Source organism: Leptonychotes weddellii, chromosome 11, assembly GCF_054177405.1.
Source record: "Leptonychotes weddellii isolate Sample4059 chromosome 11, ASM5417740v2, whole genome shotgun sequence".
Lineage (NCBI taxonomy): Eukaryota > Metazoa > Chordata > Mammalia > Carnivora > Phocidae > Leptonychotes > Leptonychotes weddellii.
The window spans coordinates 93,865,694-93,883,368 of NC_138379.1; the positions used below are offsets into that span (position 1 = coordinate 93,865,694).

Sequence of the window (17,675 nt, forward strand, 5' to 3'; positions counted from 1 at the left end):
AGAACAGAGAGCCAGAAATGGACCCTCAACTCTATGGTCAACTAATCTTTGACAAAGCAGGAAAGAATGTCCAATGGAAAAAAGACAGTCTCTTCAACAAATGGTGTTGGGAAAATTGGACAGCCACAAGCAGAAGAATGAAACTGGACCATTTCCTTACACCACACACAAAAATAGACTCCAAATGGTTGAAAGACCTCAATGTGAGACAGGAGTCCATCAAAATCCTAAAGGAGAACACAGGCAGCAACCTCTTCGACCTCAGCCGCAGCAACTTCTTCCTAGAAACATCGCCAAAGGCAAGGGAAGCAAGGGCAAAAATGAACTACTGGGACTTCATCAAGATAAAAAGCTTCTGCACAGCAAAGGAAACAGTCAACAAAACCAAAAGACAACCGACAGAATGGGAGAAGATATTTGCAAATGACATACCAGATAAAGGGCTAGTATCCAAAATCTATACAGAACTTATCAAGCAGGGAACACGATGTGATGAATGCTGGGTGTTATACGCAACTGATGAATCACTAAATTCTACCCCTGAAACTACTAATATTCTATATGTTAATTAATCCGATTTAAATTAAAAAAAAAAAGAAATATAAATCTTTGGAGAAAAACGAAGGTTTGCGGGAAGTTGCTATTTTATTTAAGTCAGGAAAGGCCTGCTTGACAAGGTCACCTGAAGGTAAGAGTAAGCCATGCAGATGTCTAAGGAGTCAAAGTGGCTGGCAGAGGAAACAGAAAACACAAAAGCTTATAGGCAGAAGCCCGCGGCCAGGGTGGTCTGTGTGCTGTCCCGAGTGAGCCAGGAAAGGAGGTGCAGAAGACAATGACAGAGGGGTGTGTAGGGGCTTGGAGACCTTTGTACTCTGAGTTGGATGGGAAATGACTGGAGGAAAAAGACAACTGCTACCACCATCTAAAAACTATGAAAATGACCATCCTTTTGTTGGAACACCTTATTTCCTGAGCTGGGCTGGCCTTGCCCGGAAGCCAAAATCCCTCTAGGAAGATTTAAGGACTTGTGTAAATGTCGATTCAATTGACCTAAGACTTTTTTCTGAATCATGCAGGGTATTGACTAGATGCAGAAAAGTAAGAACAACTTGCACCAAAATTTCACAACAGTTATCTCAGATTGCTCTAGAGATTCATGGATTTCTAAAGAAATGGTTTTGTTGAAAAAATTTTAAGACTGCAGTTTAAGACTGCATATCCCTGAGTTTACTAATTCCATAAATAACAGCTCAAAACTGTTGAAGTGTAAAGTCTTACATACGATATCCAATGATAACACATCTTTTTCTCGTAGCTGTGGAACCAAATCACAAACTCAACATAAACAACATTTGTTATTTTCTTTTTTTGGTTTTAAATGGACGAGAGAAACTGACAGTTATCAAATTCACAAAATTCCTAGGTTTAAAACACTCATTCGAGAAAAAAATTCTTAAGAACAGTGAATTCTTGGGGATAGCTTCCTACACTTAGTAATTCAAGAAACCTGGGTTATAGCGCTGGGCCTACCACTTACCAGGTCATGACAACGGGAACTCACTACATCTCTAAGTGAAGTTGTGAATAGATGATTTCTAAAGTCTGTTCCTGCAGTACAATACCTTTTGTTTGTTCTTTGTTTTTAAATTCTGAGCTTACAGTCAAGTAAGAAATCTAACTTTGACTGAACTGTCAAAGAGAATCTGATATGCAGTTTTCATGTTATTTAGAATACCAAAATGAGAAATTCTCTGCAGTTTCTCAAAACTCTAGTACAGATGCTTTCAGCGCTGAGGGTGCCAAAAAATCACCCCAAAATATGAATTTCAAAGCCCCATTCCCCAACAGTCTGATTTCACACATCTTGGATGGGAACTTAGCAATCTACCTGTTAAAACAAACTTCCCAATAATTCTCATGTAAGTGGCCCACACCACCACCCTCAGATATTCCCTAGGGGTTAACTTAGCAGTAAGACACATACAAAGCTTGATGATTAATCTACACCTGCAATTGTGGGTGAACAGCTAACTTCAAAAAGAGGGAAAGAAAAGAAAAAAGTCATAAAGTGACAGTGACAAGGAGACAAATCTGGGAAAGAAAAAGAGAAAACAACAGCTGCTTGGAGAGTTGAGATCCCTCAGATCCATGGCCACGGTTTTGAACCAAGAGGTCACATAGAGAAGGATAGAGACTGTAGCCATGTGTTACTCGTGCAGGCAAGCTCATGTGGTCACTGGACACACTTTCAAAACCACCAAGTAGATAACCTATTACTTCTTTGACCGCTTCATTCTGGCTTTAGGGTTGCACCAACATGGTTGAAGCTTCCCGTTCCTTACTGATACTGCACACCTAACATCCAATTCCTGGTGAGAATCTTGCGGCTCCCCAGCCGGCCTGTGGTTGGACCTCACCACAGTGTCTGCTGTCAGATGGTCTACTATGGATCATTCTCTCTACCTTCATGATTTAAGAAATGATATACCGGAATGTTAAAAAATTTTATAAATTGACATATTTGAGGTAAAATTTTCAATTGCTAGAGAGATCAAGACCCTTGAGGGGTAGAAGTAATTGTAGGCAGTTTACACTGATTTTATGTGTTAGATGTTGATATTTAACTCAAAATAATAACAAGAAAAAGGAACAAAATATCAATTAAAAGATCCAAGTAATTAAAGAGATGACTTCATTATATGGAATCATTGGATTACGTTTCATAATGGCAAATCCTTCTACACGGCCCACCTCTGGTCCTCACTAACTGTGGCAGAGACCGCAACAAATTAGAGTGCTTACTCTATAGAGGAACTAAAAGAGATGGAAAACGTTTGTGAATTAAACTTTTATTGAATCTTAATTTCAGTTTAACTATCAAATTGCTTAGTACAGTTTCACAGTTTTCTATTTTTCTGACCCTTTGTTCAAATTTCACACTATTTTTTTCTAAGCTGTGTGCTGCACGTTTTCTTCGTCTGGAGAATATGCTGTCACTGCATGATTATCAACAAATGCAAACATAAGAAGAAAACGCAAAATTAAAAGGCAATTAAAAAAACACAGCTGTTGAATAAAACTGCTATTATTAAAAGAAGGGTCTCCTACAGTTGAACTCATTGCAGATACCTTCAACACCTAACTTCTTTTAAGAGAGAAATAAACTAAAAAAAAAAGAGAGATAAACTTCTATATGACAAAAAACTAACTTTCCATGGTTCTTTAGTGACTATGATGATTAACAAACTTGTATGTTTTATCCTATTTATTAGATTTTGTGACAAATGAGTGAAGATGTGCAATAACTAAAATCCATCCTTAGAAACCAATGAAGGGGAAAACCACCAGATGCCATACAAAAAAAAAAAAAAAAAAAAACACACAAGAACACATACCCACAGGCACCTCCTTTTCTGAACACATATAACCTTATAAAAATTCTGCCTTTTCTACCTATTTTATAAAAATTGTACCTCTGATTCAGGAATGATACAGAAATACTTTCATGATAGCTATGTTTGTACTCATTCAATTGTATCAAATACGTAATTATATTTATATGTACATATGTATATACATGTACATTTCATGAATCAATTTATTGATTTACTTATTTACTACTTCCTGTTGACTTTATAAGATCTGAAAACTTCCTGAAATTGTTTGCAAAATTTTGTGTGTACATGTATATATTTTTCTGAGGAGAGAATTCAGAGCTTCAGGTGCTAAAAGGGATCCATCCCACAAAAGCAAAGGTTAAGAACTACCCGAAACTATGATTGTTACTGGTCCTGATGCTTTCAAAGTATACTAGAACTCCTTTTACTACTCTCCTACTGTTACCATTTTGATTTTATAAAATGCTGCTTTACAAATAATGCTGAAATGAGACCCACTGTAACTTTACAACTGGTTATTTACTAAGGACCAACTTCAGAAACGCAACTGCTATCTCACACTCACGTACTGCGACAGTTTCTCCAGGGCATCCACTACACTACGTTCAGGTCTGCAGTTGGCTCAAGGATGCGATAAGAACCAATGATGTAATGTGTGGTGACTAGCATAACATAATAACATTTAAAAAAGGAAAAAAATATGTGACCGTAATAGCTATGGTGTGGTACGAACTTCCTCACACGATCAATGTCCTCAATCAGACAAGAGCACTCACTCCTAGCTGATACTACAGAAGGCAGTGCACATGGGGTCCTCAAGTTCTCCACCAAGAGAAAAAGAAACTATCCAAATCAATACAAAGAGACTGAAAAAATAAAGAAACGCCAGTAAGCAACAGGACAGTCTGAACGATGTGATGAAAACTTCAGAAGTAATGATTGACAGATTTTTTTTTCCCAAAATTTAATGGAAATGGTAAAACAGGTTCAAGAAACCCAATGGACACTAGTAGTAAGATGAAGAAAAAGAAATCTACACCACAATCCAACTATTTACAATCAATTACAAAAAGAAAATATATAAAGCCGTGAAAGGGAGGGAAAAAGAACATTAGGTAAAGAAACACAATAACCTAGAGACTCGACATTAAAAGGATAAGAAGGTTATGAACAACATTACAAGAAGCTTGATTACCAAATGAATGGACGAATTCTTTGAGGTATTTATATATATCGATAGATACGAAGATTACCAAAACTGACCCAAGAAAACTAAAATAATAATCAATAACCTTACAAGGATGAAAGAAATCGAATTTCTATTGCACTACTGTTCTTGCTTATCTCACTTTTACACCTGCTGTAAATACATGAGACCGAAACCATGTTCTTCTCCCCTTGGCCAGTCAGTTCTTCCGGAGAAATTACAGGAACGATACAGTTTAACTTCATTCATGCATGGATCCCAGAACTCTTCATTTTCTGTGTGGGTCCAAAATTATGTCTGGTGTCACACCTCTTCCTGAAAACATCTGGCAACCATTTCATAGAGTCAATCTGCAGGCAATAAATTCTATATTTATTTGTCTTCCTTTATGGAAGATACTTTGCTGGGTATAGAACCAGGTTCAAGAGTTTCCTTGTTGAGCCCTTCCCAGTTACCATCCCACTGTGTGTGCTCGTGCAACTCCAGAGAAGGCCGCCCGGATAATGGCCTTTGTTCCTCTGTGCTCTGGTGGGACAAAGTTCTCAGTACTTTAGTCTTTTGTTTTGACAGTTCAAATATCTGTGCGTCTCTGTGGGATCTTTTCCCTCGGGGCGGGTGAGGAGTTACCTGGAACAGTGCTCTTTGAGCTTCACAGATCTGTGGACCCCGACTACCTCGCAGTCAGACTGTGTGATGTTGTCCCACAGTGTTGGATACTTCGTGGTTGTGTTTTTCCTAGTCTGTTTCCTCCTGTGTTTCAGTCTGGGTAACTTCAATAATCTATCTTCAAATTCATGGGTTCTCTCCTTGGATGTTTCAAGTCTACTGCTTAGCTCGAAGATCTTCTCCGTTAATACTCCGCTTATTTCTAGTACTTTCATCTTCTCCAGTCTTGTAGTCTCTACACCACTGCCGAAATTAACTAGTTTTTCCATCAGAACCTTTAACACACAAATCATCATTATTTACATCCCCTAGTGGACCGTTGTGACACCCAGGTCATATCTAAGTCTGGTTCTACTGACTGCTTGGGAGACAAACGTCTCACGAGGGTGTGGCTTGCTTCCTCGCGCGGGGCACGTCCCCGTTTCCCGCACTGTTGTTGAGAGCAGAGCATCTTGTGTGGGGCAGCAGAGACCCGGGCAGTGTCGGTGTGTGGGAAGGGCGCGGGGCCTGGGAGTGGGGTTTGTGTTCCGTCAGGGGATTGTCGCTAGAGTTACCCCGAGCACACTGCGGACTCCGGGTTCCCGTGGAGGTTCTCTCACTTAGGCTGGGGGCTGGCGGGGTGGGGGGCTTTCATCGCTGTCTGCCCCCCCCAAGATTAGGCTTCTGTTCCTGCACCTCAGAGAGGGTCGGTCACCCATGACCCCGCAGGAGGCTCCAACGGCCACTTGCTACTCACTGTTCCCCACCGTCTGCTGCCCCGATTATGTGTCTGTCTTCGGTGGACATGGTACCCCGGGTCAGGACATGGGCCTTCTCAGAGCCCCGTCCCTGTCCCCCTGCAGCTCTAGGACAGGCACGGATGCAGCCCCTGTGCACAGGTCTGGAGGGCGTTTCTACCTACCAATATGCCTCCAAGAAGTTCTCTAGTCCTCCCTTAAAAGCCTTCTGGTTGGGGAACTGCTGCAGACCTGATACTACTAGCCTGCGGGTAGGAGGTAAAAGATGGGGACCCTCTTGTTGAAGACCAGTCTGCAGCTTCGGGGGATGCGGCCTTCTCAATGCTCCTGCCCTCCGAGCTGGAATCTGGACAGATTTCTTCCCCTAACAGAAGGGTGAAGAGTTTTTTCCTATTGCCTTCTACCAGTTGTAGTGTTTCAACAGTACCCTAAGGGCGATGGTGCAGCTCCCCTCTGTTGTCTTGGTTTTTTGCCTCCTCCCCTGAGATGGAGGCTTCTGTTCCAAAAGGCAGACAGACGGAGACAGATCCATGTGCCTCGCCCCACCAAAGCGACTTTGTTCTGCCCCCCAGGCCATCCCCCAGAAGGAAGCTTTCTACGACTAGCATCAGCAGGGGTCCACGGAGAAGAGGCCTGCAAGAAGGGGAGATCCAGGTCTGACCACGCCTACGGGCACTCGTCTCCCCTTAGGTCTCGGCCAGCTGGTGTTCACCGCCTCTCTCTGGAGATTCAGGAAAAGTCATGACCCGTCTTGTTTGTTAGAGGAGGAACAATGCTCCCTGCGCCCATCTCGATGCCTGAGTCTAACTCACTGCTGAGCACAATGGCCTTCCCGCGGTCACAAGCCTGGCCACCAGCAGGGAAGAGTTCTGATGCTGCAGTGCATCTACCCGGTGACAAGAGCACCCTCCGGTCCCGTGAGTCAGTGCCGACCCAGGGAAGGAGTCTGGGTGGCCCTGCTAGCACTCTGCCTTCATCACCCAGGGAAGAGGGCCCTTCTTGCTTAATTTTGATGCAAGAAAACAAGAGATGGAGAAGGATGAAGAGAACGGCACTTCATGAATCCCTCCAGAACCACAGAAACTAAGGGCAACTACTGTTTCTTGAGGACTATTTCAATGATTTCATAGATCTGGGCAGACAGCCATTCATTTATGGAAGATGAGCACAGCGTGGGAGGGTCCGGAGCTCCCTTCTCCTACAGACACACCGAGCCAACGGCCACACGTGCTGCAACTCGCTCTGGAAACTGCCTGAGTCTGGCAGACCAGGTCTTCCGTGGCTAAAGGCATCAAGAAAAGGCCACACAGAGGAGGTCAGGAGGGAAGGAGGCCCGTAGGGAACCAACCCCTGGCTAGGCGGTGACCCATAAGCAGGAGGGATGCCACAGGCCAGCATGGACACATTCACTCCCTGAGAAGGGGGTCCAGCCTCAATTTGGGCCCCCCGGTCTCAGGGACCTGCACTGGAAACCAGAGCCCCCATCACGTCTGGCTATGAAAATCGCCGAGCCTGGCTCCGGGAGCTCACCAAGCAGGAGAGCAGGAGGGTTATAGTAAGCAGAGTCTCCGCTCTTCAGAGGCCAACACACTAGATCATTAGGCCTGAGATCCAGCACACAAGCACCTTTTCAAAGGGAAGTTTAAAAAGTGCCCAGGAAACAGACTGAGGGTTGCTGCAGGGCACGGGGGTTGGGAGGATGGGGTAAGTGGGGGACGGGCATGAAGGAGGGCGCGTGATGTCATGAGCACTGGGTGTAACATGCAACGGATGAATCGCTACATTCTACCTCTGAAACTAATAGTACTCTATGTTAATTAACTGAATTTAAATTAAAAAATAAAAATTTTTAAAAATAACAAAAGAGTAAAAAGTGCCTAGGGTGTAAGTGAAGGAGATTTCCTAATTTTAGGACTTGTGCCAGAGAGACAGGAACCTGTAGGAGCTTTCTCTGGGAGAGAAGATGTGAGCAAGCATCACTTTTCTTTCCTCTCATCAGCCCAGCTGGCCAGACCAATTCCGACACTGGGGCTACCGGAACCCCTGCCCCACCCTGGCATCCCACTACCATCCGGCCCGCCCAACTCCACCGCCCTAGAAGGCACCGTCCAAGTGCCTCCCAGCTGCCACAGCTGGTGGGCAGCCCAGGGGTGACCAGCCTCCCCTGCAGGGGACTCCGGTCTTACCGCACTTTGCAGGCAGACTCCGCAGGAGCTGACACCCACCCGGAGAAACTACTGTCCCAACACAACGGCAACATGTACACAACTGTCAACAACTAGCTTAAACAGAAATGGACGGAATGCTCCAGCCAAAAGATGGAGCATCTGGATCAAAAACAACAATGAATACAAGACCCATGTACACACTGCCCTTGAAAGACCTAAAGACAACACAGAGTGGAAGGAACTGAAACAGATAATCCATGAAGATAGAAGAGAAAACCACAAGTCAGTAACAATGCTTAGATCAGACAATATAGACTTTAAAACAGACTGTACAGAAGAGACGAAGCAGGGTATTAAATAAGGATAAAGGGATCAATCCAACCAGAATAACTGTAAATATTTATGTACCCAACATAGGAGGCACCTGAATATATAAAGCAAATACTGACAGACACAAAGGATGGTATTTATGGTAATTCAGTAACAGTAGAGGAATTTAACACCCCATTTACATTAATGGATAGATCATTCAAACAGAAAGTCAGTAAGGAGACACTCGCTTTCAAGGGACCAAACAGATATAAAGAGAATATTCCATTCCAAAAATGGAGAACACATATCCCTTTCAAATGAACATGGTTTATTCTCCAGAACAGACCACATGTTAAAACACACAAGAAGTTTCACAGTAAGTTTAAGAAGACTGAAATAATATCAAGCACTCTTTCCAACACAATGATGAGAAACTAAAAATCAATTACAGTTAAGAAAACCGGAAAAAAAAAAAAAAAACCATAAACACACGGAGGCTAAAACACAAAGCTACTAAACAACCAATGTGTCAATGAAGAAAGACAAGAGAAAACAAAAAAATACCTCAAGACAAATGAAAATGGAAACGCAATGGTTCGAAATGCTTGGGAAGCAGCAAAAGCAGTTCTAGAAGGGAAATTTAGAGAGACACAGGCCGGCCTCAAGAAACAGGAAAAATCTAACTTTCCACCTAAAGGAACTAGACAAGGAACAATAAACAAAGCTCCAAATTAGAAGAAAGAAATAATATAGAGCAAAAATTAAAAAATACAGATTTTAAAAAATAGAAAAGATCAATAAAACTAAGATCTGGAAAAGATAAAACAGTAAACCTTACCAGACTCAAGAGTAGAACAGAGAAGAGCTTCCGGGGATGATGGTGGAATAGGAGCCCCAAGCTCACCTCGTCCCACAGACACAACTGGGTAACACCCTCCCTCATCAGTGAAAATAACCCAGGGAACGACCGGGAGCCGCAGAGCAGACTCCGCAGCTAAATGCAGGGAGCAGGCCACACGAAGACTCGGGAGCTAGACGGACCGTGGTACCGTCTGTGGGGGCGCGGAGAGGGGAGAGGAGCAGACCCCACACCAGGTGCCCCAGACGCAGGGGGACCCACAAAGGGAAGAGGAATCAATCCCCTTAACAGTTTGCTTTGAAAACCAGAGGGGCCTAACTTGGCGAATTCTTACCATCAGTGGAGTTTGACGCCTGGAACTTTAAAAACCAGAGAGCTCAGATCTGGGAGACCCGAGAGTCCCCACCCTCGAAGAGACAGCACAGCCCACGGCCTGGGGAGAGACGGCACAGAAGCAGCACTCTGGGCACCATTTCCCTGCCTGCCGCCCGGCCTCAACACGGGGCCGCCGCAGGCACGAGTGCAGCAACACAACTCGCCGCCTAGCGTGACCCCCGTGCAGCCCGCACCCGCCTTCTCGTGCGCCTGGGCTCCAGACCGCTCATGGGACACCGGTGCAGCCCTCGCTAGCAGGGCCCGCCCCGCCCCGCGCTTCCGCAGATGCGACCCGTCCACCCCCACGGCCCGAGGTCCTCAGGGGCTGCAGGCCCCTCGCTAGCATTCCGCGGCCCGCCCTCAAGTTCTCCCGTGCCGAGCCCTCGGCTGGAGCCTCCCGAAGACGTGCCACCTGCTAGCAGTGCGCCCGCGGCGCAGACAGGGGCCAGCACCCCTCCGAAGGGACCCCGGCCCAGGGAGAAGGGAAGACAGCCACACACACCGGTCAGACAGCAGCCCCAGCAGCGGGCTGGGGGCAGACAGCTGGTCTGCTGGGGACACTGCCCACCCATGACGGTTTCTCAGGGGACAACACAACTCTACTCTTGAGTCTGGTAACGGTTTACCGTTGTCCTGCGCTCCGGTACCGCTGCATCTCGGGCGAACTCCGGACTTGACTCAACACAAGCCCACCGTGGCCCCAGACTGGCCCGCACATAATACAGAATCCTCCCCCCCGGGCAAAAATGAACTATTGGGACTGCACCAGAGTAAAAAGCTTCTGCACAGAGAAGGAAACAATCAACAAAACTAAAAGGCAACCTACGGAATCGGAGAAGATATTTGCAAATGACATAACCAATAAAGGGTTAGTATCCAAAATCTATAAAGAACTTATACAACTCAATACCCAAAAATCAAAGAAGCTAATTAAATAATGGGCAGAAGATATGAATAGACATTTTTCCAAGAAGACATCCAAATGGCCAACAGACACATGAAAAAGTGCTCAACATTGCTCGGCATCAGGGAAATCCAAATCAAAACCTCAATGAGATACCACCTCACACCAATCAGAATGGCTAAAATTAACAAGTCAGGAAACGACAGATGTTGGCGGGGATGCGGAGAAAGGGGAACCCTCCTACACTGTTGGTGGGAATGCAAGCTGGTGCAACCACTCTGGAAAACAGTATGGAGGTTCCTCAAAAAGTTGAAAATAGAGCTACCATATGATCCAGCAACTGCACTACTGGGTATTTAGCCAGAGAATACAAAGATACTAGTTTGAAAGGATACATGCACCCCTGTTTTTATAGCAGCCAAATTATGGAAACAGCCCAAGTGTCCATCGACTGATAAATAGATAAAGAGGATGTGGTATATATACAATGGAATATTAGTCATAAAAAAAGAATGAAATCTTGCCATTTGCAACAACGTAGATGGAGCTAGAGAGTATGATGCTAAGGAAACCAACTCAATCAGATAAAGACAAATACCATATTATTTCACTCAGATGTGGAATTTAAGGGAAAAAAAAAAAACAACAAATGAGAGGCAAACCAAGAAACAGACTCTGAACTACAGAGGACACACTGATGGTGACCAGAGGGGAGGTGGGCAGGGGGATCGGGGAACAGGGGACGGGGATGAAGGAGCACACCTATTGTGATGAGCACCGGGTGGTGTACAGAATTGCTGAATCACTATACTGTACACCTGAAACTAATATTACACTGTGTGTTAAAAATACTGGAATTAAAATAAAAAACTTAAAAAAAATGTTGCCTTAAAATAGTCACAGGAAGTAAAATAAATATATTTTGGAGGAAGTGATAGCATTCAATGTTATTTTACTAACTCTAACAATTGTATTAAATATAGAACTCTTTGGCTCTTTTAAAATTTATTTAATGTAGAGCTTGAATCTACCATGTTAAATAAAATGAAAATTTTAAATAACAGCTTGTGGGGTCTGAAGTATTAAATCAAATTTCATGTTGTTTCTTTCAGGTTCAGTGGCAACATTTCCCCACACAACACCTCTCTTCTCAGGTTACCTGAGAACTGATCATGCGCTGCGACGAGCGAGCTACATTGGCAGGAAGACCAAAGAAACTCGGTCTGTCATCCTCCGGAAGCTTGTCGATCACAGCACGATAGTCCTAAATGTAAACAAGTGAAAACAGCGTTTCTACAAAGATTGAACTTACAACCACTGAAATCAGAGAGACATTGGGAAGTATTAAATTATTAGTTACTCATATGTTCACATTTTCTAGGGAAATCTAACGTTCAGTCTATGTAATACTTAGTTGTCTACAGAAAATAGTCTTGGTCATTACTACTTCTTCATCCCTAAATTTAAAAAATTCAGTATCACATAATGTAACTCACCACATTCAAAGGAACACTGCATTAATTAAAACAGAAATACTTTGGTGGCCAGGGCTCCTATGTGTAAGAGATCGTGTGAGATGTTTTTAGGAAAGCCCCGAACCTACCCAAGACTCATCTGCAGACTGCAGTTGTGCTTATTCCAAGAAAAATATTCCAGCTATCGTCTGAAACTTACAGGAACCCCAGGAACCTCTATGCACACGCTCTGGTGAGCAAGCACGGCTTTGTCAATCACATGACATGAAGCAATTTCACGGTGCGACTTCAGTGCTCCAGTGAGGTGTAGGGAGACGCACTGACCACCGGATCGTTTCCTCCCAGAATTGCTGTACACATCGCAAAGGGTCATGTATCGAGCCAGCGTCTGCAGTTACGGACTCTAAACTCTAGATGGGAAACTGGAGCGCAGACCAAGAGGGTTTATCCACTTGGACTCCAGGGTAAGAACTGTTTTGTCTGGCTGTTGTCCTGCAGAGGGGGTCCTGCATACGTGTCTACGCTGTTGCTGCCCCTCCCCTCATCCCCTCTCATCCCTGGCCGCTGTCCGTGAAGCCCTCCCCATGCAGCGGCTGGACTTCAGGAAGCCCAGGGCCTGTAAACACGTCAAATTTGGGAAAGACATGCTGTTTTTGAAATTTTTCCCAGCCTGTAACTCAGCACTTGTTACTTCCTCAAGGTGTTCAATCGTAACGTATGTGTATGCATCAGTAGGTATGTGTGTATGAGCCTGGGGTACATGCTTGTACACGCGTGTGCGTACACGATATAGGGCACAAAGCAGATGTTCTCATCCTCCTGGGAAATTCCAGCCTCCTCCTCAACTGTGTTAGAAACTTAACATTGATCGTCATAAATCATCCTACAAATATAAATCTGATTCTCTATTGATACCCTTTGCTCATTTCAAAACAGCTGTGTCCTCACTTGGATGCAAAAAAATATACACCAAATGATACCATCTACATGAAGCTCAAAAACAGGCCAAGTTAATGCAGGCTGTGGCACCTGGGAGGCTCCATCGGTTAAGCGTCTGACTCTTGTTCTGGCTCAGGCCATGATCTCACGGTCCTGGGATCAAGCCCTACATCGGGCTCCGTGCTCAGCGGGTACTCTGCTCGAGATTCTCTCTCTTCCTCTGTCCCTCCCCCCCACTCATGTGCATTCTCTCTCTCAAATAAATCAACCTTAAAAACAAACAAAAAAAGCTGAAGCAGGCTATTAGAAGCCCAGACGATGTACCCTTTGTGGGGTAGGCAATGACTAGAAGAGAACACGAGGAGGACTTCTGGGGAGCTAGTCATGTTGTGTTTCTGGATCTCAGTGCTGGTTACACTCCTGTGTTCAGTGTATAAAAATTCATTGCATAGTACATTTATGATGTGCACTTTTCCGTAGGAGTTTTATTTTTCAGTTTAAAGCTCACAGAGAGAGGGAAGACCTGTCAGTGCACTACATGAAATAAATGGACCATGAATAGCCATGGGATGCGTCTATTTGTTGTGGGAAGCCCTCCCGCTAGAAAGTCAGCCCCAGAGATGCCCACGGTGCCCACGCGGTCTGGAGCAGGGCCACCAGGGGCAGACAGATAAACAGGGGCTCCTACTCAATAAATGACTGAATGAACGAAAGATACTGAAAACCAAAACAGATGGGATACATTTAACTGGCAAGATATTCAGTAACATATTTAACGTTGGTTTTTATACTTTGACTTTTGACAACTATGTCACTGAAACAGAAGAATTTTCTCAAAAAATACTTGGGATGAGAGAAAAATCCACAATCCTGAGAGAACTATATAACTGAATATGTATCTCTGTAATTCATGAAGAGATATATGATCATAATATTCTAGGTAATAAAAGCATTATTTGGACATTAAGCAAAGATAAGTTTGTGGGAAAATAAATTAGAATTGAAATCTTTCAGCTATATTTAGTACTTTTTTTTTTTTTAAGATTTTATTTATTTATTTGACAGAGAGAGACACAGTGAGAGAGGGAACACAAGCAGGGGGAGTGGGAGAAGCAGGCTTCCCACTGAGCAGGGAGCCCGACATGGGGCTCGATCCTAGGACCCCGGGATCATGACCTGAGCCGAAGGCAGACACTTAACGCCTGAGCCACCCAGGCGCCCCTATTTAGTACTATTTTCTGGAAGAGATGACCTCATTCCACAAGGCTTTCATAGGATGACTCACGGCAAAAAGCTCCAGCCAGCTATAATACACGTTCACGGAAATGTTGCCATCAAAGCCACCTCAAGCGTATCCCTCCTACGGTTGGTTCTGCTTTCAACTCATAAGCCAGAAAGTGAAGATACGTGTGTTAAGTATTTGATTTCTTTCCTGGTCAATAACATACCCGAGCCCTCTCATGCCCACTAGGAACTAGTACGCACTCTCCTTCCAGATCTTCAGTCTTAACTCTAACGTCTTCCTTACCGGAAACTCTATCCTATTATCACAAGCAGTCCCTAAATATCCAAGGATGGACAACACACTTCACTAGAGTTCACAGAATCCGGCCGCATATTGGCATAACAATAATCTGTATTTGTTAATAAGAATTATTTGTGCATTTGAAAAGAAACATGTATTTAACAGTTTAAGAAAGGATTCAAGTATCTGGTAATAGATTAAAAATGATGAATTTTACCTACCAGAATGCTGCAGGATTTTGGTAGAGATAAGGAATACGGAAAAACACTTTTCTTATTCCTTTGGTTTAAAACATCAGTTATTGAAGAATTAAAAAACTGTTTCAGATATGACTGAAGAACTCTAAGGTCAAAATAGTTATCTATGCGTCCACCATAAACAGCATTTTCAAGTAAACCATGTAAAAATTCCCACTGCACATCTTTGGTACCTATAATTTTAAAACATACTTTTATTAGCTTTATCTCTAAGATATTAGAAATATTCTAAAAATATTCTAAATTATTCTAAAATATTAATTAAATTCTTGGCTCCACATATATTTATAGGATACAATATACATTTACCTAAGTTAAATCATTCCTTAAAAGGCTCATTAATAGGAATGTAAAATTCATTAATTCTTATTAATAATGATAAACATTAATATAATCACAGAATGGCTAATATTTATTGAGATTATTTAATCAAGTAAAATTCCCCATTTTTCCATGTATCAACTCACTTAAGCCTTCTAACATAGAAGTATTAAAATTACCCAGTTATACCAATGAAGAAATTGAGGAACAGGGAGGATGAGTGACCCTAATCAGAAAATCACACAATCCCACAGCTCTGAACCAGAATGAGGCGCTCTGAAACCATACTCTTATCTGTCACACAACACCGCCTCCTTAAATGGGAAATTCCTTAGAATATATGCAAAACCTAATATTATACAATGATGAAAACCTCAGTTCGTCACCATAATCTGAATAAGGAAACTCTACAAAATAACTTCACACATCACAGTCTTGTAATGTCATGATTTTAACAGCCAATGTCCAGTTTCTATTCTAAAAGAGAAATGTAGTATAAAACACCACAATGACACTTTAAAGTTAGTATTTCATTTTGCAGCAAGAGCATCCTCTTAATCACACTTCCGTGGTAATTTTAAACCGTAAGACTAATCTCAGGTCTGCGGTAAATACGGGACACGGCTGTACTTAACTCTGGCTACCGAGCACACCACCAGCACCGCTGGTTTCGTTACCGGTTACTACACAATTCGGAGATGAGCACAAAGCCTGAGGGCAGACTAAGGGCAGCTGCAGCAGGGAAGACTCACTAAAGCTGCTTCCGGGGCGCCTGGGGGGCTCAGTCGTTAGGCGTCTGCCTTCGGCTCAGGTCACGATCCTGGGGTCCTGGGATCGAGTCCCGCATCGGGCTCCCTGCTCCGCGGGAAGCCTGCTTCTCCCTCTCCCACTCCCCCTGCTTGTATTCCCTCTCTCACTGTGTCTCTCTCTGTCAAATAAATAAATAAAATCTTTAAATTAAAAAAAAGATAAAATCGGGGCGCCTGGGTGGCTCAGTCGTTAAGCGTCTGCCTTCGGCTCAGGTCATGATCCCAGGGTCCTGGGATCGAGCCCCGCATCGGGCTCCCTGCTCACCGGGAAGCCTGCTTCTCCCTCTCCCACTCCCGCTGCTTGTGTTCCTGCTCTCGCTGTCTCTCTCTCTGTCAGATAGATAAATAAAATCTTTAAAAAAAAAAAAAAAAAAAAAAAGCTGCTTCCTGCCGACCTCGTAATCATCAACAGCGGCCAAGGAGCCATCACAACGGACTTCACCAGGACTCCACATCCTAGCTCTGCCTCGATCTCCACTAATGATGTAATAGTAATGGATAGCTCATTCATTCACAGGTAGGTCATCAGGGCATACAGAAACACTGATGTACCTTTCAACTTATAAAATACAAATAGCTATTATGTAAAATATTTTATAGAATTTTTAAGATCTTATACCCACTGTTCTCCGAATAAGTTTCATTTTGTTTAGGATTAAAGAAAAACAGAACTGAAATTATAGCAACAGCAGTAACAGTCAACAATCACTGCTAGCTTACTCAATATATTCACTGAACTGAATGTTAAATGTTTCCTGTGGCTTTTCTTAATCAAATTGCCCCAAAATCGAACCTATGGATACAGCATCTGCTACTATTCACATTTTACAGATCAGGAAGCTCGGGCATCAAGGTTATACATGTACTCCAGGTCTTAGGAGCTATGTAATTTCTATACCAACTCACCCCTATAATTAGAACTTTTTCTCTTTTTTGCATTTAATTCCGTACATGTGGAAGTCCCCATTATGAAGAAATTCTATAATCCTGAGTTTATACAGTTAGATTTTGACCATGAGATTCACCATCACTTTGAGGCACTGGCTTCTTATTCACATCAATTCAATGGTGTGGGGCATAAAGTAACGTGATGGTATTAATGTGGTCATAAGCTTCAAGCACAATGACAAATCATTCCAACTCCCTGCTTGGGATTCTTCATCTTAAAAAGGCATATACAATGGAATGTTACTCGGCCATCAAAAAGAAGGAAATCTTGCCATTTCCAAAGACGTAGATGGAGCTAGAGTGCATAATGCTATAGGAAATAAGTTGGTCAGAGAAAGATAAATACCGTGTGATCTCACTCATATGTGGAACTTAAAAAACAAAACAGATGAACATAGGGGAAGGGGGAAAGAAAAGAAAAAAAGGAGAGAGAGAAGCAAGCAATCCATAAGACTTTCAACAATAGGGAACAAACAGGGTGAACAGAGGCAGGTGGGTGGGGGATGGGCTACATGGGGGATGGACATTAAGGGGGGCACGTGCTGTGATGAGCCCTGGGTGTCATATATTAGTGATGAATCACTGAATTCTACTCCAGAAACCAAAACTGCACTATATGTTAACTAACTTGAATTTAAATAAAAACTTGAAAAGACAAAAAAAAAAAAAAGAAGAATCACCAAGATTCACTGCAAGCTAAAGCATTAGTACATATTCTCCAGAAAACTCTGTAAAATTAATATTGAAAACAAGAGCTTATAGAATCAGAAAAGTG

At 43.2% G+C, this 17,675-nt stretch overlaps 1 protein-coding gene across 1 annotated transcript in view; it reads right to left on the minus strand.

The window, feature by feature from the left end:
* DYNC2H1 (dynein cytoplasmic 2 heavy chain 1) overlaps window positions 1–17,675 on the minus strand; it is a 260,672-nt gene that overhangs the window by 76,314 nt on the left and 166,683 nt on the right. The window contains exons 77-78 of the mRNA XM_081797372.1: window positions 14,787–14,995; window positions 11,786–11,890 (exon numbers count right to left, since the gene is read on the minus strand). Coding sequence (XP_081653498.1) covers window positions 11,786–11,890; window positions 14,787–14,995 — 314 coding nt within the window. The remainder of the gene's footprint in view (window positions 1–11,785; window positions 11,891–14,786; window positions 14,996–17,675) is intronic.